Below are 27,703 nucleotides of genomic sequence, written 5' to 3' on the forward strand. Positions count from 1 at the left end.
TAAATATTCTATTTGTTGTTTGCAATATACTGTTTTTACAGTCTTTGTACAGGAATAACATAGAGTTATCTTTACTGGTGGATGAAGTCTGCCTGTTTTCTTAGCATGTGCCAAACAAGTGGTACAGCATAGTTAGTGATGCTATTTTTACATCATTGTTTTGGATGCTGTTCTCAAATATGTCTTATTTTCTTCTGAATTTACAATTGTATCTCTGTCATCCACACACCTTTACCAGCTAATAGTTTACTGCTATTTGCTCCATCCCTCTGATGGGTCTTGCTTCAATTTTTTTGACTCACTGCCACATCTGTCCCATTCATAGCAACAAGGCACCTTCTAGTTTATGTTATATTGATTTTCCATTGTAGGTTTACAAGATTTCAGCCATTCTTTGTGTAGATGTGGGATTTTTTTTTTCTGAGATCAGCAGATTCCTGATGATCATTCAAAACAGGAAATTGCTAATTACACTTGTAATAACTTTACGTAACTTTTCATTAAATCTATAATCTGTAGTGAATCCATCCTTAGTCTGGTCAGTTTTACATAGATTGCGCTGGGAAGATTTATGTCACATGTGGGATGTCACTGCTTCCCATTCCAGGGCACTCTCCCTGGAGCCAATACTTGGGATATTTTTGACAAAGAGAAGGCTCAGAAGATCAAGGATTTAGAAAACCTGTTCAATTTAGCCTGACACTTGTGAATTTATCCCAGGCAGCTCATGGGAAGTGTCCCTTCCATAATGGTGGAGGGAACTGGACTAAATGCAACAGTGGACCTAATACCCAAAGTTGAAGAGGAGAGATTTGCAAGAACAAACCCATGCTTTTTGTTTTTGTTTATTTGATGCAATATTTTCACAAAATCTTAAAAACTGTATCACTCTGAAAACCCCATTAGAATATCAGTTATGAGAAGAGATTTTCTTTTATCGTTGTTAGCTTGAGTTTGATGTTTTATTAGTCAACCATTAACTTCTTAGCTACCTGAATTACAGATGAATTTCTCTAATTTCCAGCACCACTCTGTTGTGTACAGCAGCAGATGTGCAAGTCTCCAATGAATGCCTTCATCTGTAGTACTTGGAATTTGGGATTCCAGACAGGGGAATTTGAGCTCCCAAGCAATATTTCATGTAAAAAAAAGCAATAATTATTTGTGTGTATTTGAAAAGTTCACCTTCCTGGCAACTTTACTGAACTGAATTCCCAGTGTATTCATTTTGATAGAAAGCTGTCATTAGCAAATAAATTAAGAGCTGAAGTCTGGTTGCATTTCACCCAGTATTGCCACTTTTTTTTCACCAGGGGCATAGGAAATCCAGTGTTGGTGCTAAAGAATCTCAGAACATCAACAGGATATTTCCCTACGAAGATCCATTTTAGTGTTGTGCTCATTCTGCCAGGGTCTTCTGAAAACAAATCTGTGCTCAGGAAAAATTAGTCAGCAATAAAAAGCAAGAGCAATCATCTATCCTGGAAGTACTTACATTGTTTTTTCGATTCTCTGTTACTCTGGTTTCTTTCAAGGCTAAGGTTATAAATCTCTTCATTATTACTTTACTCTAAGAGAAAGGTTTTAGACTTTGCTGTCTTTTTTAATAATGGGTTTAAAGAATTATTATCCACACTGTATCTAAAGGAGATATTATAGCAGTGTAGCTTAGCAGGTAATTTGTTTCTGAGTAAGACAAATCAGGATTGTTTCCTAGCGAGAAACATGGATTCAAACTTAATATTGTTGGAACAGTATATTATATGGGAGGCTGCTGTCCAAATGAGTTGTAAATTCAGTGTATTTATGCCTGTGTCAAGTGACTGACCAATTGAAGGTGAAGCTCAAATTTTGTTAAACACAATTTTGATAATCCTATTATTATTTTATTATGCAAAAGCATTCACAAATACCAGAACTGTGAGCCTTGATGTGCTGTTAAGCAATGTGGTAGAAGGTACAGCAGAGCTGTTTGTTTGGGTCCTGACCCCAGCTGTGGCTCACAGAGCTCTCGCCCAGCACAGCTGGAAACCAGCACCAAGGGATGCTGAGCTATGCTAACACCCTGCAAGGGGAGCTCAGGGGCTTTGCTCAGCCCTAAGAGCTGCTAAAAGCTGCTGATTTGGAAAGCAGGGCTGGAGGACAGGACTTGTGGAAGGACACAGAGAACAGATTGGATTTTAAATTTGATCTGTCTGATTGGGGTGGGAAAGGCTGGATGTGATTTAGGCATGCATGTGTCTGATTGTCTCTTACTCCCAGCCCTCTAATGGGCATCTCTGGAAAAACTCTGTGCTGAAGAAAGGCCAAACTGTACTGTGAGCAGCAGGATTCATGAATCCAAGTCTCCTACAGCTTTGGACAGTAAACCCCACTAGCACAGTACTTCCAGGGGCCCTCTCACTACACCTCAGTCTTGCCTTGAATACCTCTAAGGTCCTCAAATAACTTCCTGCCCTTCTCTAGTACAACCAGCTCCTGTCAGGGCTACACAACATCATGTCTCCAGTTTATGCTATGTACATTATGCCATTCCACCTGCTTCTTTTGTCTGGAGTTCTGTGATACTTCACAGATTTTTCTTTTTTTTTTCAAAGGCTGATGGAATTAATTATTCTCGTAAGGCAATATTTCACCTGCCTATTTCTATTTGTAAGCTAGTATGGTCTTCAGGGATATATACTTTCTTCCAACTCATAAATCTGGATGAAAATTAAAAACCACATAGGAGAAATAACTGCCCTTTGTATGATGAGTGACCCTGCATTTTTTTCCCAGAGGTTTACCATATTCACAGCAAGAATAACAATTCTTCACTAAAAACTGTATCAGGTTTTCATTTAGTGTGGTTTTGATCAGTCTGTGAAAGATTACCATGTTTCACTTGTTTTTCAGTCCTCTGAAAGCATTTAGGTTGGTGAGAAAGAGACATTGAACAAGAGTGTAATATTTCAGTTTGGTGAAGCTTTAGGAAGGGAAACCTGCCCCATGTGCTGTGGGGGGGTGGTCTGTGGAAATGTTGATTTTAGATGTATTATTTTTCTAGCTTTAGGTTAAAGAGGCAGTTTTTAACCTTCCCTTCTGAGCTGACTCACACACTGTGGATGCACCAGTTACATATATGTAATTATTACTGAAATTAGTTGATTTTAAGAAAGAGAATTAATTTGGCTGTTGAAGATTTCTTTGTGGGGGTTTTAAAGCAAATACAGGGGATAAGGTTCAAGATTTTTTTGTGGTCCAGCTCATCCACAGCTTGTGGCAATGTCCTTTGGGAGCAGTGGACAAAATTGGGATAGAGCAGACTGGAGAAACCTTAACTAGGGAATGGATAGGGAGTACAGAGGGCATGAGAGCAGTGAAATGAAAAGGTGGCATTAATATCATCATTTTCCCCATTATTTGGGGTCTTTTAAAATTAATGCTGTTTTCATCCCAGCATCTCATATTGTATTTCCTATTTTTCTTTTTAATTTTAAATATTTTTAAGTTTTCACTGTGTTAGCTGAGTGTTTTCTATTATGAGTTTTCATTTAAAGATGTACCATATCAGAAAACCTCAGAGCATCAACTCCTCTAAACTCCTCTAAACTCCTGGTTTTCTGAGATCATGTAAAACCTTTGGCACTTCTGGTTGGGTACTCTGAGATATCCCCCATGATTAGGGAGAATCAATAGCACAGATATTGCTGCAAAGTGTTAAACATAATGAACTGGTTAATTCTTCTGTTCTGTGAAAATCAGTTCTCAAGTGATGATTAATCTGATTAGATGTAAACCTTGCTTTCATTTCGTTGCTTTTACCAGATATACAAAACCTTAGAATGATGGTTCTGCAGTTAAATGCAGACTGGAAGGGATCTCAGAAGGTCTTTAGTCCAAAATCCTGCCCAAAGGAGGGCCAGACCGTGTTGCACAGGACTTTAATCCAGTCTGGTTTTAAAACACAACCATGATGGAGAGGAACTGCACAAGTTCCTTTGGTGGCTGCTGCCATGTCCCCCCAAAATAATCTTTTCTGCAGGCTCAATGAGAAATTGAGCTCCCTCAATTTCTCCTCACAGGGTATGTGCTCCATCTTTGTGGCCTCTGTTGAACTCCCCCAGTTGATCAGCACTGCCAAACTTAATTAGCAAATGCTATTAAGAAAAGGGTCATTGCAGAATCATACATTAACTGCAAGTCCATTTACTTAATACCTCTGTGTTCATTTAGGGATTTCAAGAATTTTAAAATACACAGTAACTGCAACACTTCTTCTTTTCATATTGGAAAAGACAAATGTTTTGCGGTCCTTGAAGGATAATTTGGGTGATTGTATAATATTTTCATTGAATATAGGCTTTAAAGGACTACATAAGCAAAATTTAGGAAAAGCAGTATTTTTAATACCAAAAAAAATGTAATACATTCATTAGCTTAGGGTTAAATTTAGATTCCAAATAGTTAAAAATATTTAATGCATTAAAAATCTAAAATTCATCCAATTGATATTTCACTAAATTATAAAGTACAATAGATTATAAAACCTAAAAAAAGGACAGAGTCTTCTCCCAAAGACTGAAAAAGGTAGAAAACAGGACCTAGCTGTTGGCACTGTGTCAGTAGAGAGACAATAGATGTTTGTTCTATTATTTATATGAGCTCTCTGCTTGGCAGATGCCACTGCAATAACCCTTTATTTCAAGTATAGAAAAAAAAGAATTTGCTTTTTTTTGTAATCACACAATGCAAAATACTAATGAAAATGTTGGATTTCCTGTAGCTGGGAAGAAAGTATTGTCCTAATCTACTTTCAGTTAGCAAGAATCACATAAAACGAGGCAGCATTTTTTAAAAACCCACATCTTTTTCTTCTCTGAAATTGAAGCGAAAGGAAAATGAATGTGTTTGTATACATTTTAGAATGGTTTTTTACCTCTTCTGTTAGGTACATACATTGTTATGTTGTATCCACCTTTTGTACATGCACCTTGCAACCAAACAAAAGTTTGGTGTTTTTTAGGACAACACAAAAGGGTTCTTAAAAACTGTAATGTGTAGGGGCTGGAGGTGCCTGTGCACCCCTCTGTTTCCAGTGTTGTAGTCTTAGATTCATCCTCTATAATATGGATTATAATTATAAAATCTAAAATAGAATCACAGAATGGCCTGCCTGTTCCAGTGCCTCACCATTCTCACAGTAAAGATTTTTTTCCTAGTATCTATTTTAAACCTTCACTCTCTTCAGTCTGAAGTCACTCCCCCTTGTCCTGTCACTGCATGCTCTTGTAAGAAATTCCATCTTTCCCTTCAGATACTGAAACAAAATTTCTGAAAATAATTTCTCATTTATTTTCTATTTGAGACTGTTTTATTCAAATCTTGTTTAAAGAAAGTCCTTAAATGTTTATTAAATCAGTCTTTAATCAACCTTTAGGTTGACTTGAGTCTTTTTCCCACATGTGCAGTCCCCAGAGATTAATTTAGAGACAAAAGACAAAACCAGGTGGCACTTGTTCCTCTTTCATTTACCCTATGTGAAGGATTACCCATGAGTAAGTTATTAAATATAATTATTTATTTATATGATTTGTTCATGTAAACCACAAACTTCAGCTCAGGACAGTCACCCTAAATAAATTACTGTTCTTTGCCCTCTAGCACACACCCCGGCTTTTGCTGACCATTTTAGTCCTTTCCCCTTGAAGAATTTTCACCTCTGATTGAGGTTTTTAGAGCAAGTGTTCCAATTCAGTCTCCTGAACAAATGTCTACATAAGTAATTGCATCTTACTTGCCAAATTTCCCTGACAATTTCAGCTGAATATGGCCAGGACAGATGACTTTCTCCGTAACATCTCATTGAGGAAACCATTGGGACAGGAAGAGAAAAGCAGAGTCAAAATGCATATTTCAGAACACAGAGATCTCATTTCTGCTGCTTTAATTAGACTGAACTTGCATGTCAAGTGCAAACTGAAATAACAACTTGGAGGCATTTAAGCAGTGGATGGAAGCCTCCCACCCAGCACGAGTGCTCTGTGCATTTTCCCTCCTGGCCCCAGCAGCAGAGCCAGCATCATCTCCCAGGCAGGTTTCACATGTCAGTCTGACTGCTCTTGAAGAAATTAGCACTGAAGGTTCCAGCCCTAGTAGTAAACACAATCCAAAATGCACCCCCTCATAACACACAGTCAATAGTCCATGAACCCCATTTGCAAGGCACTGGAAGAAAATGGTTCACACTCCTGCCATGAAAGGCTGTGCACAACACAGCCCCATGTTCCTGAAGGCCTCTTCTCCATTGTACTTACAAATTATTTTATTCAGAGATCCCTTAATTAGGCATATTGGAGGAGAATATATTTTTTAAAGACAATGGGTTAAACAAGACAACCCTACAGAGATGATCATGCAAATTTAACAATGCATTAAAAATCAACCCATTTATTGGCATAAGCAGGGTGACTATCCACCTCTGCAGTGTGGCTGTGTGTCCTTTCCACAGCTGGAGGTGGCAGAGCCAGGCAGCAGAGGCAGCACACAAGGGTCAGTCCCATATAGGCTCCTGCCTCTGCTCTCCTCAGCCAAAACAACCTCTTCAAAGTGCAACCTGTTAACAAGAACCACTTAGCAACCCATGTGAAACCAGTGTGAACTGTGAGATACTTCAGCACAAAATGCCAACACCAATCATTGGGTATGCATTATTTTCTGCTCCAGCCCAAGGTCATAACTTGCCTAGCATCAGCTGTGTCCTCCACAGTGGTGGGGAACCAACACAGTCTGTGCTGGCATCAGACCTGATTTCAGGGGCACCACTGTGGGGTTGGGGAAGAGCCAATCTCAGCTTCATACAGTCACTCACTGATTTTCCTGGAGCCAGTGTTGTGGATGTCACCCTGAATTTCCTGGAATAGAAGCAGCCACTAACCATTAGTAGCTGGCACAAGGTTAAATTCTGCTAGTGCAAGTAAGAAATAACCTTTTCTTTGATCTTGTAGAAAATCCTCTTTGGTGCACCATGAGATGAGGTATTTTACTGTAGGGCACCTGAGCCTTTTTGAAGCCCTCTCTTGCATGAATTTGTCCCAGTGCCTTCCATCACCAGAAAAAGGTACAGGTAGCCAAGCATTTGTGTAAGGGCAGAACAAGTACCAAGCATCCTTATTGGAATCTGATTTTAGCTCAAATAGTTGTGGCTTAGGAAGGAAAATTCTTTTAAAAAGTGCTGTAATTGACATATGGGGTTAGCAATGCCTTGAGATGCCAGTGAACCTTGGCACTTGATGTAGTCTTTTTGTGTTCAGAACTCTTTATTTCTCTGTAAGCAGTTCATCCCCTCTTGCATAGCCCCAAGCACACAAATAGATCTAGGCTAATGGAAGAGTGAGGTTAATATAAAGAGGAACCTCATTACCTCTAAGTTATTTTTCTTTCAAAGCTCTCACTTACCACGTCAGGATGTTCCTCCTCTGGGAACAGGATGGGATGTCTACCATTTTTCTTTTATTTCTCATCCCTTTGGAAAGATTAATTCCTACTTGGAATTTTCTCTGGGGATGTATGGAACATGTATCTTGCCTTTTGTCTGTCTGACACATTAGATCTGATTAGTCACTTGCCTTTTAGCTGGGAATAAATAGCAGACAATATCAGAGTGGGACTACAGACTGGTGTAGAGTAACACCAAATAGTAGTTAGTAAGTGCCATTCCTCTAAGCAATATTTAACTACATTTAAGACAGCATAGAAACTTTTTGAAAAAGCACAACATTCAGTTATTGGAGATATATATATATATATGCTACAAAAGCAAAACCCCAGAATTAATAGTTGAACAATTTTATTTCTTTAGTAGAGTCTCTTTCAGGCATTGCCAGTATTATTTTTGTAATAATTATCATAAATATTATGTAGTTTTTAGATGAGTGTGAATATAGGAATTGAAATGAGTTTGGATATGTTACATGTTTTTATAAGAAAATAATCCAAATTCAGGATCCCGTTCTGCGAACCTCACCTGTCAACTAGGAAAAGCACCAACAGAGAAAGTTCAATACAGAAAAGGTTTATTTTGAACATCTTTCTAGAAGTAGCTCAATTCCTGCATAATTGTACTGCATTATTTTCATTTGCTCCATTAATAAAGCACAAATACAGAGAAAATGGAGTAGATAATGCTGGTAAAGTGGTAGTAGCAACACCCTTAGCAAGTCCCTGAAGCTGTGCTGTCGTTGCTGATGCCCATGGCAGGAGAAATGTGATGTGAGCCCAGGCTGGAGCAAGCTGTGCCCCTCCTGCCCTGCACTCCTGTCCCCAGGGTGCAGATCTCTCCTGCCATGGAACAGCAGCAATTGGCTCCTGGTCTGCATTGTCAAGCAGGGGATGACAGACACAGAAAGATGCCGATCACTCAGCTGGTTGCTGGCTCTCTGCCCGAACCTCCTGTTTCTCACACGCATGCAGAGATCCAGTAAACAGCACAGAGCTGGGTATTATTGCTATTACTTGGTGTTTGTTTGCATTCAGACACATTCTCGAGCTCTCCTCTGCATGTGGTCTGTGTTCCAAGAGTTTGCTGTTCTCTGCCTCATAAATGAATGCTCTGGTTGCCATCGTTGTTGTGTACATTGTGAATTGTGTCCTGGGCTGTTGCATAAACAGCATCTCTGAAGTCCTGGTCCACTGCTAATAAAAGTTTTCTTTCCCGCTGTCTGCAAAGAGTCCTCTCTTCCACCCTGACAGCTTGGGGGATAGAACTGCTGGACAAAATACCTTCTGTGCCTTAGGTGTGCCTTCTTCTTGTACGTTGAGCCAGGGAAGCTCAATACATTAAAGTCCCACACTGAAACACGTATGAAAAACCCATCTCGTGGTGCTGCATTGGCCACAAAGCTGGCTGTGGGGTGCCCTGCCATTTCAGCTGCCAGAGGAAGCCACCATATCTAGTTCTTCTAAAGAAATCAAAATGTTTGATTTTGGAGATTCTTTGGTCCAATTCTGACTTGCATGACTGAGTACACCTATGTGGTAAATTGCAGAAACATATGTAGTGATCCTATAGTTTCATTTGTATTCATGCCAACAGAGCTTAAATAAATACTTTAATTCATATTTTTAAATAAGACTTAATTCCTCAGCTCTCTTGCCTTTATGTGCTGGAGCAGTGTATTTATTTTTATTTTACTCTGTACTTAGCACGGTCACTGGCCTTGTCAGCAGATACAGAAATGCTAACATAGAACTATAGCATGAAGTTCTGTTGTGTTTTATGAAAGCACTGAAAATCCTAAAATAGTTGCAATGGGGGACATGGTAGGGAGTGCAACCAAAACCTCATACTGGTGATGTGATCCTGAGACTGTGGCCAAAATCCTGTCACTGCCAGTGTGGCAAGGCTGCAGCTTTACATCTGCCTCTAAAAGTCCAAGGTGGAAAAGGTGACACAGCTCTCCTTCCTCAGGCAGAGGAAGAGGGTGTCTAAAAGCCCAAGGAGCATCACGTCAGCGTAGCTTTGCATTTCAGGACACACACGTTGGTGTAAATAGAGCTTTCCTACATGTCCAGAAAGCAAAGTAGATACCAGAGGAGCTTTCGTTTACTCCTATTTGTATTCTGGCAGTTTGGAGATGAGTTTACCCTGGGTATCCACTGTATATGAAAAATTTAGTATTAGATATGTTACTTTTATTCTTCTTCCTTTTCAGGGTACCTGGCCTAGTAGCCAAGTAAAATATAATGTATTTTGGTTTTCATTTTCCCACCATTCCTTTCTGGTCTTTTCTGACTTTTCATAAGCAAGCTGGGCATGATCCATTCGAGAGGGCACACTACTGGCTGAGAAACTGCATTCATAAAGTAGCTTTCAACATCTTACTTTTGAACTGAGAGGCCATTTCAAGGACTTCAAATGGCTCTATACTGATCTCATTAATATTAATTAGAGAAAGGCTAAAGAACATGTATGAAGAGTGTGCATGAGTCAAGACAGATATTGGAAGAACTTTGGCTGAAAGAAATAAGACTTCAGATACAACACCTGCAAATACTGAAAGGTTTTGAAATCTCTGAGAAAATACTGATGTTGTGAAGTATTGCACTTGGAAAAGAGGGATGAAATGAGCAACTGGAAAGAAAGTAAAACAATTACTGTTAGCATGAGAGCTCTGTAAGAGAAAAACAAATCACATTGCATTATATTTCTACCTGATCATGGGGAAACAGAATGACAAATTTTGTGGTACATTACATGCCTTCTAGCTGTGGATCACTAATAAGAATTAATTATCCTTTAGACAAAACTTTTGAGGCCTCAAATATAGACACTCTGCATTCAGCTACAGATACATGTTAAAGACATCCTTCGTTACATGCCAGTGATTTTTATTACCAACCAAACCATTTTGGCTTAGGAATTTTCTTTTGCTATGCACGAAACAATTGCTGCAAATTATTCTATAAATTTAGAAGAGTACAAAAAGAACACAGAAAAAAGCAGAATGGGACTTCTGATTTGAATAGTCATGCATAAAGATATACATGTATAAATAAATTTATATTATTTATTGTTATCTTTTTATGTCCACAGGGCTACAGCTACTCATAGGGGCCAAGTTATATTCAAGGATGCCTTAGCACAACAGCTGTGTGAACAGGGAGGTAAGACTCACCATAATTCTAAAAATATCTGGCAAATGTGGTTTTTCATTGTACCTGCATATCAGTGTTACTCTTCATGAAAGCTATTCTATAGAAAACCTCTAATCAGGATCTTATTTACATTCTTGAAACTGAGTTTCTTTGGCTTTGCACTTCCCATTGTCTATCCAGGTATCCCACTTTTCCTTTCTGCTAAGTGTTGGGGAACATACAAAACTTTAATTAGCATTATGCACATGCCTGAAATCAACCTGTAATAGCCAGCATTTCTTTTCTGTCAGAACCACGAGCTGAGTTTTAACCCTCACTGTATTAACTTGAAGCAATATGGCTGCAGAAGCTTTGTTTACTATCCAGCTCATACATGTACTTGTGAAAAATCTGCCTTCCTATTTTGTGAAAGTGGGCCATTGAATTTTTGCCTGTCACGTACAACATTTGATCATTTTTATAGCTAGGCAAAATGTTTGACTTACACAAATTTTAAAAATCTAATTGTTTTCACATCTTACCCTTTCAATGAATAACCTAAAAAATAAATGTCCTGTTGTCATTTGTTGTCTACAAACAGTACTTTGCTTTGAACCTGCTTCATTAAGACAGGGACAAGTAAAGAAGGTATCCGTAACTTTTGGTACAAGAGAGAAAGGAATTTCCAGCAAAATATATATCAGCAAAATATATCAGCAAAATTCCAGTGAATTTTATATCATAAAATATATAATATATATATTATATATTTTATATATGATATATTTTATATCAACAAAATTCCAGTGATATTTCCATGTGAAAAGAAACAATGAAACACAGGCCAAATGACTTAAAATAAAGATTTTTAAATGGGAAGTGTGTTGTGATATTAACACAAAAAAAAATCCCATGAAACACATTTCTTGGGGGCACTAGAGCTTTAAGGTTGAGGTTTTTTCCCTATGAGTTTGGCAATATGGTTTTTGCAATAAAAAGCTGTTGAACATTATTTCAGGAACATAACTTAAGTTATTCATATAAGGTATCAATAGTAGCTCAGTGATAACAAGGAAAAAAAAATTTCAATTTTCAACTTCATATTCAAGTTTTCACTTTTCTTGTAGCTCAGTGGCAGTAGGAAGAGGGATTCAGAGAAGTGAAAAAATATCAGCTAGCAGGTTAGGATGTTGGTTAGACTTAGGAGGAAATAGAAATATGTAACACAGTGCTGGCAATGAGAAGGGAGTGTTATGGTGGCCTGGATGGAAAGTGATTTGGGCCAGCCACAGTTTTGCTGTGGAGATGGAAGAACATCTGAAGAAATTAGCAGGAGGTAATTGTGCACCTGTAATGGGAGTGTGGAAGTGTAGTGTTTCAGTGGTGAGTGTGTGGGGACCTGGAGCAGAAGTGTTGGCAGGATCATCATTTGGGACATGCTGAGGAGGATGGGGAGGGTATCTCACACAGGCTGCTTGCTGGATGGATGTCAGTCAAGAGTGGAAAAGTGAATATGCATAGTAATCAACATAAAGTGACAAAAACCAGAACAGAAACAGATTAAATTCTCCAAGGCACAACTGCAGAGTGAGCACACAACAGCCAAAGACAGTCTGGGGCAGCCAGAACAGGTGAGGAAGGGAGAGGGAAGCTGGAGTTATATTGATGGCAGTGACAAAGAGCTGGGAGTGGCCACGATGTGAGAGCTATGCACAAGCTGAATGGAAATACATGACTGTCAGTGTCAGAACTGGCAACAGGGTCAAGGAGAATATGGGCAAAGCAACAAGATTTCTCCCTGCTAGAATACCTTGGTAAGCAGAGGCAAGTGGGTAGATATCCATCTATACAGACCTGACAATCATTCTTGAGATGTTTTGTTTGCTGAGATTTTAGTGGGAGAGCTGACAAAATAAATTTTTATTCTTTCACCCTTCTCTGCTTTACAGTTCTGCAATTTTGGAGCATAACCTAACCTCGGATCAACATTTTAGCAACACTTATGTTGGTTAGAACATAAAGACCTTATGTTACTGTGTGCTGTCCCTGAGTTCACAGTAACTCTGCAGAACAAGGAGAAAATAGAACTTGGGTATTGGGTGTATTCAGAATATAAAGGATGCTGAGATGTCCCCCTGGCTGCTCAGCTGTGATAATCTCTTTGCTGTCCCCTCCTCCCATCCAGCCACTGATAGCCACGTCCTGTACCAGCTCCCTGAAAGGGCCTTTAGCTTCCCTACCTTGCCACAATCTCCCACATCCTTATAACTTTTTCTGTTTCCTGTGATTTCCCCAGCAATTCTCTTTGCTTTATACACAGTCACTTCAGAGACATCCTAGATTTATCATCCCCAAAGTGTGTGTACTGCAGTATCTCTGCAACCCTTGGGTTTGGCTTAGGCAAGGGTCACCTAGAGGTGCTGTTCTGTGAGCAGTGGACAGCATGTGACAACTGTAGCATTGTAGAATCTGTACATCTGTAAAATCTATAGATCAGATTTCCCTGCAATGCTGATGTGCAGTTTTCTCTTGGCTCTTGTCCCACATTTTTTTCCTCACCATGGCTTCTCTCTCCCCTTGGTTTTCTAGCTCAGACACAGCTTTCTTGACTTGGATATTCAACCACTGCATTGCCCATTACCCTTTCTCCCACCCCATCCAGGCTCTCCTCTGCCTTTTTGTTCTTATTTCTTCAGCACAGTGTGCATTGCATTAATCTCTAGCCACTGCATACTATTATCATCCTTATATTATTAGAATTAATTTTCCTATTCAAAGAAAAGAGGCTTTCTTTGAAGTAGACCTTACTTCATTTATTCCATTTTCATCAACACCACTCATGTAAACAAAGGATTATTTCAGGAAGAATTAGTGAATTTATTTAGATGCAAATAGCATATTAATATATATGCAAAACAGCAAGGTAGATTGGCATAGATGAGGTCTGTTTCTAGCCCTAAACATTACTATACTTAAATCATGCACTGAATGATGTGACATATTAAGTAAAGAAAAATAAAACCACAGGGTAACTTCATAGATTTATTACAGGACATCTTCTTAATAAGTATGTTCACTAGAGGTGATATCACAGTTCCTAATGTCTAGTAAAAAGGATGTACATGAAGATGTGAAAGTAGCAAGGAATCTCAAAAATCACATTTACTGTTGTTGTCCACCCTCAGATGTGTATTAATAAATCCTGACAGAGTTAATGGAATTTGTGCAGTGAAAGGAAATTTTTTTTTCTATTTTGAAGAGAATAAGAGGATGATAAATGGTAGTGTTAAGGGATGGCAATGCCATATGTATAATGTAAATGTAGTAACAAATTATGCCATTTGGAAAGACACCAAAGAAAGTAAAGTAATTTCTTAAAAATCTCTGTGTTCAGAATATAATACGTATTTTAGGTAACTAAAGAGATGTTTGAGAGCTGATGTAAGCTTTAAATTTTATGAGAATTCTATTGAAGAAAGGAGACATAAAAATTATCATAGAAAAAGTTCATCTAGTACAAACAGGAAAAAACCCAAAAAAGCCAAAACTGTATAGGAGAATCTAGAAAAGGTATAGGTCTTGGCAATACTTTTAAGGATAAATAAGGATCATAATGACTGATTATATTCTTGCCAGTAAAAATAAATTTAATAAACCATATATTTAACTAATTTATCTAATAGAAAAATAAATAGAAAATAAGGTAAACTTACTATTGTGCATGTTGATTCATATTTATTTCTGAATTGAGTAGAACAAAAGTCATACATTAATAAACAGTGGCATAACTAAAATGGAGTTGACAAGACATCAGACCTGGCTGCATTGCATAGTAGAACTCAGAAGAGTTTAGATCTGCATGAAAATAAAAACATTGCTGGGAGGAGCAGCTGGTGCTGCACAGCCCCACCTGCCTTGGCCACACCAAGCAGGGTGATGCCAGTTAAGGAGGCTTTTTCCCTGGCACACTGTAACTTTAGATCAGTAACACCATTCTTTGGAAAAGGGACTAGAGTGGGAGATTTGTGTGCATCTTAGTTCTGACTGACTAGCAGAGAATCTCAGAACAGTAAAACCTAAAAGATGGAGAAGATGAAGGAAGCTGCTCCCACTTAGGGCAATATCATTCCCTTCTGCATAATTCCCAGAATTTTTTCCAATCTCATGGTCAAGGTGATGGGTTATAGAACTGTGTTTCCTTTCTTAAGAGGCCCTTCTACAGTCTGGCAGATGTCTCCATACTGAAAGAAAATACTGAGAATTGGCCCAGATTCTCTTTTATTTGAGAACTTTTGCCTGAATGTTTGTGCAAGACCTTTTAGGTGTATTTTGTACCTTGTAAAATTTAGGAACACTCTGAAAAAAAAAAAAAAAAAAAAGCTAAACAGATTTCAGGATCTCAGGCTTGTATTTTACAAGCTCTCAGAGCAGTATTTTACACAGCAGAGGACTGGAGTGTAGAGCTGGTGTGAAACTCCTCAGTTTGTGTCAGCGAGAATGAAACAGTCCTTGGGCAACTCACTGACTCTCCCTGGGGGATGCTCAGTCTCTATCATTCAATAGCAACTTTGTTTACCAGTAGAGAGGAAGTATTTATTTCCCTTTTTATCTTCATCTGGCTGCTAATGACAAGGAGATTAGATTTCATAATCTGCAAAACAGAAGATACCTCTCTCCACACCTCATTTGTCCTGAATTGATGAGCAACAGCTGATGGCCCCTGGCTGTAGAACTCTGAGCACAGTGTTTGTCTGGTATCATGTGGGCATTTGTGTTACTGTAATTCACCTTCCCTTTATATTAAAAAACCCCACAAAGTTCGGGGTTCTGAGAAAAAAAAATAAAGGCATATTTTTAGTGGTTTTAAGAGTATTTTCCTATGCTGCATTTTCTACCTATACACAGTCTTGACCCCAAAAGTCTATAGAATATGGGTGTCAGTAGTACAAATGGATATTTTTGTGTTTAATTTGCCTTATGCTTGCTCTTTTTATCTGGATGGGAACTAATGTTACTTAACAGTCAACTATTAACAATGTTTAATGATTTTGTTTCTTATTTTTTCACTGACAACAAGACTACAAACAAATTGTTTCTTAACTCCTCACATTCCAGTTTCTAGAAGATGACATTCCCTTGCCACTTCCTTAACATTTCTCTCCCTTCCAGTTTAACCAAAAAGGGGCATATTTAAATTGGCTTAACCTTTCAGCAGCCTTAATTCATCCACAGAAAAATTTAACATTTTACTCTAAAACATTCTTCCATTCTCCCTCATCCCAGTTACACAGAGCCCTACAATGTCCCCATTGACTTTTGAATTCCCCATTTGCTTCCTCAAGATTCTCATGCCTCCAGTTGGACTGTGGCCTTTCTCTCTCTGACTCACTTTGTATTGCATCCTTTCTTCTCTGCTTTTCCTTGCCAAAGGGACTGTCTTGTAAGACAAGGCAAGCACTCTACATTTCCTTACATTTTCTTGTATTGTATTTGCTGATACCTCTTAGATTGTGACCTCAGTTGAGCTCTGCTTCCATTCTTTGCTCAGCACAATTCATCTCTTGTGAAGCTCTGTATACACCCAGGGTGCTGATTAAAAATCAAATAATAAATTCATTTACTTTATTTTTTAAAAAGGTACGACATTCTTATTCAAGCTAAGAGTCACACAAATACTGGTTTTAAATTTAAACCATCCAACTATGGGCCTAAGGAACATCTAACAAAGTGAATAATGGTTTAAAATATTAACTGAGACAGTCTTTCTTTTTCCCTCTTAGTCTGAAGTATTGTATAATTCCTTTTAAATTTTAAATTTATATCTTTGCACTGTATAGCTACTCTGCTATAATTTCTACTACTGTATAAGTTCTTTTATCTTTGTCATATTGTACAAAAAACTCGAGTTGACTTTAGCCACACTGTATGGCTTATGGAAAAATCCATGTTATTTTAAAGTAAGTAGTTCTATAAATTGATTAGAAAGGCAGATCTGAAAATATTTTAAAACAACTGCAGTCAGTTTTGTGATATGTTTTGCATTTCTATTATTTGTGTAATATAATATACAAATATATTCTATTATTTGTATTAAATGCAACACTTGAAGATCATGACAGTGCTGCTTTGCAATGAAATATAAAATGTAAGACAGAAATTATTTATAAAGATAATGAAGTCTATGTTTATCACTCATTAAATGGTACCTTCACAGTCTTTTGTCATATTCAGTTCAGGAATTAGAATTACAATCAGAATACCTGAGGCAAAAATATTTGGACTTCTTAGATGCTGTAAAGATTTAGGAAAATTCTCCCCAGCATAAAGTCTATACTTGCAACAACAACCTTTTTGTCTGACATGAAGTGTTTGCTTAGTTCCACCTCTAATTTTTAAATGATTGATCAGTAGCATCAGTATGCACCTGCACAATTCCCTTCCTTCCTTTCATTCGATTGGTAAACAGCTTTGTTGTGCAACATTCTATGCGTATGGTGGAAGAGCCTTTTCAGGAAAAGATCAGAAGTCTGTATTTTTTAATCACATAAACAGCAAGTTTTATTAAATAATGGTGAAGTCAAAAGAGTTTGCAAATGTAAGGATGCCAAATTTGTGCTATACCTGTGCCTTTCTGCTGGATGCTGAAATTTTACATAATCACTTTGGGCAGTGTCATTCATGACTGTATTTATCCTCGGCTGGGGCCTTTCCACAGAAAGCCTCTTCCAAAGAGCCGTGCCAAAGAGCCTAGGGTGAAAACACAGCCCTTCCTTCTCACTTGGAGGTCTGAACTGCTCTCCTTGGAGAAGGTGGTCTCTTTCTTACTTTCAAAGGCCAATGAAATTTGCTTGGGCAATTGGTGAGTCTGCCCATGACCCTGGTGTGACCATGCTCCTCATGGGTGGGCACTGGCAGGATGGCTCTCAGCCACCCCTGTGCTCACTGCACATCACCCCTCAGTACTGCTCTGAAACCACTGAGAAGGGGTTGTTCAGAACATCAGGGACAGAAATTTTATTTCAAGCCTCTTGGAACAGGAGTATTACAGGAATATTAGAAATCCCATGCCATAATGTGCTTCTTTTCCTGCAGGCAAAATACAGAATAGTTTGTGTTGCAAAATCTGGGGAATAATTCAGTTAATCCAGTTTGATCCATTTCTTTCTACAGATAATTTTTAAAAGGTTTCTTGTGAAATTTACACATTTCCATGGAGAAATACAATACCTGGGGCTGCAAGGGACAAACACAGTCTTTTTCACTGTAGGATTCACCAGTGCAGTCCAGCACTATTCTGGATTCAGTGCCAAAATTAACATGCAATAATTGCATTTCTCCAGTTTTTGTACTGGCATGATGAGAGGTCTTGGCCATTGCTAGAGTCATTATTGGCATTTTTGCTAGGCAAGACAAAGCAGCATGGGTGAATTTCTTGTATAAAAATGGAGCAAGATAGCCATGAAAAGGAAAAATTATTTTAGATTTCTGAAACAACAAGAGACTCTTAAGAAGGTCTTTTCTCTCAGCTGCAGTAAAGTTTTCCATGGTGGTTTGCAGTTTGTGTGTATATATACACACACATACACACCCTTGTATATGCATACATACACATTTATATGCCTATATGCATGTACATATGTGTGTGTGTGTATATATAGATACATATGGATATATGTACATAAGGTTAGGGGAGAGTTATATACACACACATATATGTATATATTTATATGGTTAGTGGATGAGGTAAAACGTGTCACTCCTCTAATTGTTAAATGGAAGTTTTCTGTCTAAGGTAAATCCAGATTGCTTGCCATCATTTTCTGGTCTGCAGATATGTCATTTGTTGACGGCTCAGTCTTCTTCATTACCTAGTTCTCCATGAAATGCTGCAATTTCATTATAGAATGGCATGCCTTCTTGCAGAACCAGAATTTAAGGACTAAGCAGGAAGAGAAAGACAAAATTCTTGAGATTTGTATTGGACTTTCTATTCAGATGACTATGTGTGAGAGTTCTACACAGATTGCTGTATTCATTTTTATGTTTATTTTTAATGTATTTTTAATTTGTCAGATGTTATGACAGAAATTGCAGTAATTCAGTATTTTATTGCAAATATGTTGAAGAAATCAGGAGTACTGCTGCAATTAAGTCAATTCCCAACAAAAAAAAAAAAAAAAAAAAAAAAAAAAAAAAACCAAACACACAGAATCACTACATGAATCTTGGCTTCAAAAATTCTCTTTTTTTGGTGGTTTTATTTTACTAAAATCCAAAAGACAGCTGGAGATACAGATCCATGGCTGAGGTACTGATAGACAAATAGGCAGCTGCTTTCCAGGAGCTTGGTTTTATGCACCCCTTTGGCCTTCATGAAAGAGATGTAACCTACTTTGGATTTAAGGTCCAGCAAGGCTATGGATGTGGTAGCTGCCATGGACTATCTAACACACTGTGTAGCCAGTTTCTAGACTTTCCCATATATTTTTATGTAGCTGTGCCCTTTCAGGTACAATCTGGTTCCATTTGTGTAGTGCTACACCAAGACTCCTGTTGCAAAGTGTTGGTAGAAGGTTACTCCATAAACTTGTGCCATTTCACGTGCCCCCATTCAGCGTGTCTTTACAACATTCTGGTGTTTCTTGGGAGGCAGAGACCTGCTGGGGAATTGATCAGCATTGCCTGCAAAAACATGCTTTCGTATAAGTGTTTGATATTGTGATTTGCAGAGTTAATCTGTTACTTGTTGCCCTAGGAATATTTGGATTACTTTCCCCAATAATATGCCCAGTAAAATGTTGTCCAGTGCAGTATAAAAGATCAAAGTATGATATTTTTTGCCCCTCCTAGACTATTTCTGTTGTTGAGCATGATTTTCACTCTTTGTCAGCCCTTGAGCTATTGAATCTTAATCCAAATTATTTTTAACCATATCTCATCATTCTAGACTTGATCTTTTTTACCATACTGCAAAACTAGTACTGACTTTCATTTATTTCAATGCTTATTTTAATTAAGACAACAATTATTTCTGTTTTCCTATTATTTTTTCATAACTTTTGGGGTCTATCACATTTTTCACAATTAAACTACCAGGATAGCTGATTTAAGAGAATATATACTGCACTATTTGTTTTCAGCTGAATTGATATTTAATGCTGCAGTTGAACCCTGTTGCTAGAAGATATTCATACACTGTGTGTCTTTGTTTTCCACAGCCCCGACAGAAGCTCCCTTACATCCTCACCTAGGTAGGTGATTTGTCATTCTTACTACTTAAACTCAGAATAATTGACTTTATTGTAATAAAAAATCTGTAACGTCACATTAAACTAGGTCTGAGGAATTCAAACAAAAATGAGATTCATATAAAATTGAATGAATTATATCTAATTCTGATTAGTTGTTTCTTCATTGTGATTTTTATTGCTCTTTATTGTTTTTGACTCCTTGCAGTGTGAGTATATCATGCTGCAGACCTTTTGGTCCTAGTTATGTATTGGAGTATCCGTTTGCATAGAAATAGGACTGGAGCACCCCTGCTATGAAAACAGGCTGGAAGAGGTGGGATTGTTCTGCCAGGAGAAGGGAAGGCTTCAGTGACACATTAGAGCACTTTCCAGTACTTAAGGGGCTGTATGGAAGCTGGAGAGGAATTTTTTTAAGGGCTTGTAGTAATAGAACAAGAGAGAAAAAGGGCTTTAAAATGGAAGATGGCAGGTTTAGATTAGCTGTCAGGAAGAAAATCTTTACTGTGAGGGTGGCCAGACACTGAAATAGGTTTCCAGAGAAGCTGTGGATGCCCCATCCCTGGAAGCATTCAAGGCCAGGTTGGAAGTGATTTTGAACACTCTGGTGTAGTGAGAGGTGTCCCTGCCCATGCCAGAGGTGTTAGAATTAGATGATCTTTAAGGTCCCTTTCAACCCAAACCATTCTCTGATTCTATGACCCATAACCTTCAGTGTGAGACAGCATCTCACACTAGGGCAGGGTTACTGTGAGGAAGGTTTTGTGCCAGTGCACCTCCAAGGTGGACCCTGGAGCAAGGCACTGCTGCTCCTGCTCTCCAGCCCTGCATCCACCAACCCTTGTGCTGCAATTTGATTCATCCAGGACAGATTATGGCATTCTTCCTCAGTTTAAAGAGCAGGAGACAGTTACTTCATCCATTTAGTGGAAGTATTTGTAGAGAAGGATCTGTCTAACAATAACAGGTGCCAAAGTTGGGATTTTGAGTTTTTTGGTCATCATACATAAATCAGACAGTAAATCTAGGTGGAATATTGGGGTCCAAAGTCTGCAGAAAGTGGTGAAAAATATTTGCATAACATAACTCACAGTTTATATTCCTTAGGTAAGTTGACCTTTACTGCCAGGTCTGCTGATAGTAGCAGAGAAATTCCAGTGAGCTCATGGATTTTTGCTTATGAGTTTTTAAAATGAATCTCCTGATGATAAGAGCTGTAATACACTTACTAAGACTTCTCATCCATTCTTGTGCCCCTGTTTGCACAATCTGGATATGGAAGGATTTTTTTCTAAACATTCAGAAAACCAACAATTTGGAACAAAAGTTCTTAAAAGATTTAGTGTGTACTTGATGACTTCACCTTTCCATAGTCATTACACTTTCACGATCAGGCACTTTTTTAATTTTTTTGTGGTACTATGATCCACAGTAAGGAAAAAGCCCTGTAACTAAGAAACCCTGACTTGTAGCATAACATAAAAAGCAGATTTTTAGAAATCTAAAATGCATTTTACAATGCATATCTTTAGGTAAGGCAACATTTAGAAAGCATGGGATGATTGCACTGGGGTTTTTTTAATATACTGCTTTGTCTTCTTTGCAGCTGAAATGCACAGTGACAGCGTTATCCTGCGAGATGACTTTGACTCTTACCATCAGCAAGAATTGAATCCTGCCATGTGGTGAGTTTCTGCACTCCCTTACAAGCATTTGAGCAAACACAAACATTATATTTATTGAATGAAATTAAGTATAAATTAAAGTGTGGGTTTGTCTCATTAGGACCTAAATATTTTGGTTTATTAATTAATTTATTAATGAGTGACTGAAAAATTCTATGCACATTGAAGTGGGTGACAAATTCTTGTTGATTTCAAATTTTTAACTAATCCAAAAATAGAACAACTAGAGCTGAGTGCAGTGAATATTTATGAATGAAGATTTTGGTTTCCTGAAAACACAGATTTTCATCAAAAAGGAGAAGAATTTCAATAATTACACTTTGTTGTTTCAATTTGCTTTTATTTCACAATGTACATACTTTTGGTGAAACTAACTATAGCAATAATTCCTTCCAAACTGAAATGAAGTGTTTCCAAATGGTTAAAAAAATCATGAGAAATAAATCCCTACCCCCCTTTCAAAACCCCAACTGGAATTAAATACCTCTGTCTAATTTTCATGTGATGAAAATGTTTGAGGTTGAATTTTTTTTTTTTTTTTTTTTTTGTGGAAGGCACACTTTTTCAGGACTTTTGTATTGTACAAGAGGAAAACACTTTGCTTCTCAGTTCTATCCAGCAGCTTCCAATTTCTAGAGCTTGGAGGGTTTTGGGATTCCTGAATAGGGTCATTTGTGTTATCACAGTCTATGTCTGAAACAGCCAGCAGAAGAGGTTATCATTCCTTAACCAGTAGATGCCATAGAAGAATCTCAACCTTCCCATGCATAATAAGACAGGTACAACTTAGGACAGGTCAGGCAGCAGCTTCATGAACTGTGACCACAGTGAGAGAGCTCTCAGACAGCATCTCTCCCTCTGCTCCCCCACTGTGATTGCAGAGCCCCAACCCATGCAGTGGTTCAGAAAGCAAGGGAAGAGTTGAGGAAAAATAATAATTTCAATGCTAATAAAGTCAAATATAAATCCCTGGGAGGTGTGGACTCCTTAAGTCACTGCCACAGTCCCAAGTTGTCCAACAGTAAATAACAGGACAATATGGAAGGATAAGTGTTGGTGGAGTTCTATAGGAGCAATCCCCCAGTGCTCCCTTAGCTCAGAAGAGGGGAGTTGGAAACAGTGGCAGACTGTTGGCTTTTATGTTCAAAAGAAGTGTTCTTTTAGCAAAGATAACTCTTAGACAGACCTCTGAATCTTAAATATTAATAATTTTTCCACCACAGTGACCATAAAGATAGACAATAGTTTCATATGATATATGTGTACAAAGTCCCAGAAGAGGAAGTTATACATCTCTCTTGGTACAAAACTAATTCTGTTCTGTATAGTGAGTATATATACAGTATATAATACCCAGATAAACACATCTCTTGGTCTTAGCATCAAGTTTTGAAGGTTGGAGCCTTCTTTTTAGATAAGATTGTTACTGAGTTTTCTATTTCTTTCAGTCCTATTTCATAAATATAATTAAATTTATTGTTTTAATTAATACAAGACACAGAAATATTTTACTGGGTTAGTTTATTTTGTTCAAATAAATCCTTGATGGGCATTTTAGCACTTACCTGCATTTGTTAGTCAATACATTCATTCTGTGACGTTCATTTTCCTTTTTATTAAGAACTGTCACAGCTTTCCATCTGTGCAGGTTTTTCATAGCTTAACCATCTTATGTAAAAATGCCGTAGTTTACAGAATTTTACTGATACTTTTATTTTGTAGATGCTCATTTTAATAGGTTTTAATGTGTGCCTACAATTTTTGCTCCTAGTGTTCCTTTGTATCAGCTCTTTAAATGTTTTTTCTGGACTAGAGGCATTAAGGATGTGTGATACTATTAAAAAAAAACCTCTTTATGGGTATAGAAAGATCAAGGACTCTTAATGGGTTGCAGAAGAGCTGCCAAGGTAGATAGCTTTAGCAGCAGTGTGTTAAATGGACTTGAGTGGAAAGAAATGAGAAGAGGCATTATTTCCCTGCAGATGCCTCATAACTCACAGAGGGCTTGTCTGTTGGGAGCCTCCATAATTTATTTATCCATTGCTCTCAACTTTAAATTCATCCTTGCTTATAGAAGTCTCAACAGAGAAATTTCAGATTAAAAGAGCCCCCAGTCTTCTGCTCCTTTTGTTCACAGGATGTAGATTTGGTCCCTCTGGAATAAACTTCACCACCTTGCTTGTGAGTCAGCGCAGAGAGGTGGGTGCTAGGAGAGAATCCAAAAACTCACCACAATCCTGAGACAGATTTTTCTGAGACAATAGCAGAAAGCCAGCATTTTCAGCAATGCTAAACAGAAGTGGAACACGAATAAAAGAAAACCATAATGATGTATCATGAGCTTTTCAGCACAAAGAATTTCTGCAGTAGCTCTGCCTCCAGTGAAGACCCATTTAGTGTCAGAAAGCTCATTCTCGTTTGATTGTCTAGTGGGAGTAAAATCAGGAATTATTAACAGTTGTTGCTATCCACCCTAAAATTTTTCCCCTGGCAGCTGCTAAAATCCCATCTTTACCACAACCAATTGCAGTGAGTGCTGGAGCAGCATTTCCAGCTCTGCTCTCTGGTCTGTGTGGAGCAGCTGCCCTGTCTGTGCAGACCCCAGCAGGGCTGTGCCACAGGGCCCCCTACACTGAGCCACTCTAATAGTTTCTGAAGCCACTATTTGTGTACAGATGAACAGAGAAGTGCTTGTATTTTCCTCCAATCTTCTCTTCCTAAATCCTACATAACTTGGCTTGGAAGTGATTAATATTTTCCCACTCCTCCCGCTTCCCCTTCTGGCATGTGCAGCTCTGGCAGAGATGTACCATCCAAGTGCACCAGCTAAGCACTTTATATCCTCTCTATGTGTCCAATTTTATGAGTCCCAGCAGAGCCTGTGTGTCACTCCATTGCTGGGAGAGGACTCACATCAAATTACTATTTTGCACAAGCACACTGTATGATTTCGAGAGTGACTGTCTGCTCTTTCAAATTCATCATAAGACACATCCTTCCCAGCAGCCATCTGTTTCTTTGGAGGCTCAGGAACAGAGAAGGAGTGGCTGTGAGTGTTTTTGGAGCTGCAGAAGGAAAGAAAAGAAAGGCTCTTTGTAAAAGAAAAGTCACAGCACCACAGTTCCTGACCTAAATCAAAAATTTGGTGACTGGAAGAAAACAGGAGAAACTGTGAAAGTGGGAAAGGGACAAGGAGAGAGGAGGCAACAGGAGAGGACACATGTTTATGTGAACATAGAAGAAACATAGAACAAAGAAGGAGGATTTCTCTGCTGGGAATGCAAGAATGGGAGCATTTTCTTATTTTCTTGGGAAACCACCCACTTTGAGAACCGTCTTGTATGGTGTGTTCAACTAATGTTTATAATATTTTCTTCCAGTGTCCAGTCATGTCAGAATATGGTCATTCTCACAGTCCCCAACCCACAGGCAAAAGCCTGCTTACTTAAGCATGGATTTCCTCATTTCTTGAGTTCAATTTGCCACCAACCTTACAAAGATCTCTTGTCTTGTGGAAAAAATATGTTTCACATAATCATAAATGTCCAATGTAATATGTAGCTGACATGTACTAGCTGAGGAAGTTAAGGTAGGTAAGTGACTCCCACACCACCATAAATGTAGCACCATTGTCCATGCTCAGCCAGCCACTGCTGACTTGTTGAACTAGGAGTGTTTAGTACATTTTTAATTTAGAAAATTGAAATAATTGAAATAATTGAAATAATACAAGCAATTTATGTCTATGAGACTTTCTGAAAACTGACAGGACACTGTTAGATCAGAAAGTCAGGAACCATGGAAGTAACTGATTTCTTCAGTAGGGAAAGGGAATCTGTACCAGTACCACTTGCCAGGGAATGGCTGGATGAGCAAAGGTTCAGCATGTGTAGTATGAAGAAGACTGTCTAGGCCATTGAGCATCTGTTCCTGTGACCATCTTGCCTCCATGTAACCTCATAAAATGGCAGTGGAGAGCATAAAGAAGGTGCTGTATAAGAACTAAACCAGGCTAAACAAGAACAACTATTAAAAAAAAAATCTGTTTAATCCTATGATAAATGATCAAATGTTAATAAATGCATAAATTAGTAAAGAATAAATGTTGGCATTAATGCATATTTCTGTATAAAACAGTTTTAATAGTAGGACTAGAGAAAGCAGGGGATTCAGTACATTTAAAGGAGAAAGAGACAGCACAGAAGTGTTTTGCTGGCTTGAACTCTCCTTCCCAATCTAATGTCATGTTTCATCTCAAAGCCTATCAGCACACCAAGCAGCAGTCACTTACAGAAGGCGCACTTGTCAAAGATGACATGAAGAATAGCTGAGCATGTAAAATCAATCAATAAGAAACAGAGATTCTCTTGGTCATCACTTCTTCATGGCATATGAGAAATGTACAGGTACTGCGATATTTCCAGTGGCAAAGAGGTTGAGGAAAGCTTTGTGACAGGAGAGAGAGGTCCTAAAGTGGTTTCCAAATTGCACTAAAACTGTGGGATTAAACTTCAGAAAGATTTATGTTTAAAAATCTCTTGGCAGTTTGCGATGTTTATCTTCTTTATGGTTCAGATATCACAAAATACATCAGTCAATATAATGTCCACATACTCAGGTATTGCAGAGGGAAAAGGAATGACAAATAGGGGTGAGGAAACAGCAGATGTTTCCCCCTCAGCAAAGTGAACAACAATAGCAGAGAGAGGTGGGACTCTAAACCAGAGATGAGAGAGATGGCAGGTCTGTGGAGAAGTCATCTCAATAAATGCGATACATGTCAGCAGCAGCAGCGAGGACCAGCTGTGAAAAGAAAGCTGAAGTGATTTTAATGTGCTAAGATTTTAGTCCAGATAGATGAGAAAGATAATGTAGAAAACTGCACCCAGCCAGGGCAATTAATACTGTCTTCTGTTTGTATAAAGAGAAAAGAAATTAACCTACCTGTCTGCAGCAGGAGAGGAGCAAATTGGATCATTTCTAAACACGTAGTAGTATGACGATGATCTGAGGAACAGGAGATCAATTATCTTGCTCTTCATGTGTTCTTGTCAAGCTAATGAGCAGTTTATTGTCAAAGGTAATGCACTTCAAAGACAGAACAAAGGTTTGAATCAGGATTACCAACAGCCATCCAATTTTGTAGAAGAGTAATCCTAGAAAGGACAGCTAATGATGAAACTGCTGTATTAGCAGGACAGTGTTTCTGGATTTCCAGACAATATTTCATAGACCACATTACAGAAGTAGAACAGACTAATCACTTTTTATCTGTTGAAATATGAGAATTAGAGAATTAAAATATCCCTTGGATTATGTAGCCTGACCTTAGGAAGGACTAAGTGGTCCCTACAAAGTATTCATGGCAAAGTTTTCCTGCCATATCTGGCTCTTTGCATGTATCAGGAGTCCAGGTAGATGCTCCACTATAAAATTCAAACATGTAGGAGCATACAATGAGAACAATTTTTATAATAGCTAGAATCCTACAGAATCACAGGAATTCTTCTAGTTCCTGTCCCTCTGCTCTTCAGTTGTCGGAACTTCAGGATCAAGTAAAATTTATATAGCAACAAAACATGTCCCCTGTGAACACTTCTTCTGTGCTTTCTCTAAAAGTGCCACTTTATTCACTCACATGCTCCCTTCTTGCCTTTTATTGAGAAATAAAATTATTTGCTGACTGTGACTTCTGTAAGTAAATATTAATTCACTGATGTTGATTTGAACTATACACTTTATTAGAACATTTTATCTTGCTGTTTAAATTCAAAGTCCTAAATGCTATCAGTGTGAATTGCTGAATTACTTCACTGCCATGTTCATACAGGAAAAAATACTCAAACATTTTTATGTCTGACATTTTTTCTGGAGTGTTTCCCTAGAGGTTTGATATTTTAGTTGATCTTTGGATGCCCAAAGGCAATCTTTGCCAGCACCATTGCGGGCAGCTTGTTGGGGATTAGGAGTATATCCAATGGTTTTTGAAAATGTGGTCCTCATGCCAATATCTGATACCCCAATCCTAGAATGTGGGGGAAGCAGCCCTTTCCTTACGTTTTCTGCAGTCAGGCTGCCCACAAAGTCCTTCAGATTAAATTAAGAACTATCAGGACAGGTGTAATTATTTGTCTCTGCAGCACTTACCAGCCTCTC

General features: G+C 38.2%; 1 protein-coding gene across 3 annotated transcripts in view; it reads left to right on the forward strand.

Annotated features, from left to right (window-relative positions):
- RELN (reelin) overlaps window positions 1-27,703 on the forward strand; it is a 277,724-nt gene that overhangs the window by 101,265 nt on the left and 148,756 nt on the right. For all 3 annotated transcript variants that reach the window (XM_077783642.1, XM_077783643.1, XM_031507057.2), the window contains exons 4-6: window positions 10,574-10,644; window positions 19,833-19,865; window positions 21,469-21,547. In XM_077783642.1, coding sequence (XP_077639768.1) covers window positions 10,574-10,644; window positions 19,833-19,865; window positions 21,469-21,547 — 183 coding nt within the window. The remainder of the gene's footprint in view (window positions 1-10,573; window positions 10,645-19,832; window positions 19,866-21,468; window positions 21,548-27,703) is intronic.

The sequence above is a fragment of the Lonchura striata genome, chromosome 5 (assembly GCF_046129695.1).
Source record: "Lonchura striata isolate bLonStr1 chromosome 5, bLonStr1.mat, whole genome shotgun sequence".
Classification (NCBI taxonomy): domain Eukaryota; kingdom Metazoa; phylum Chordata; class Aves; order Passeriformes; family Estrildidae; genus Lonchura; species Lonchura striata.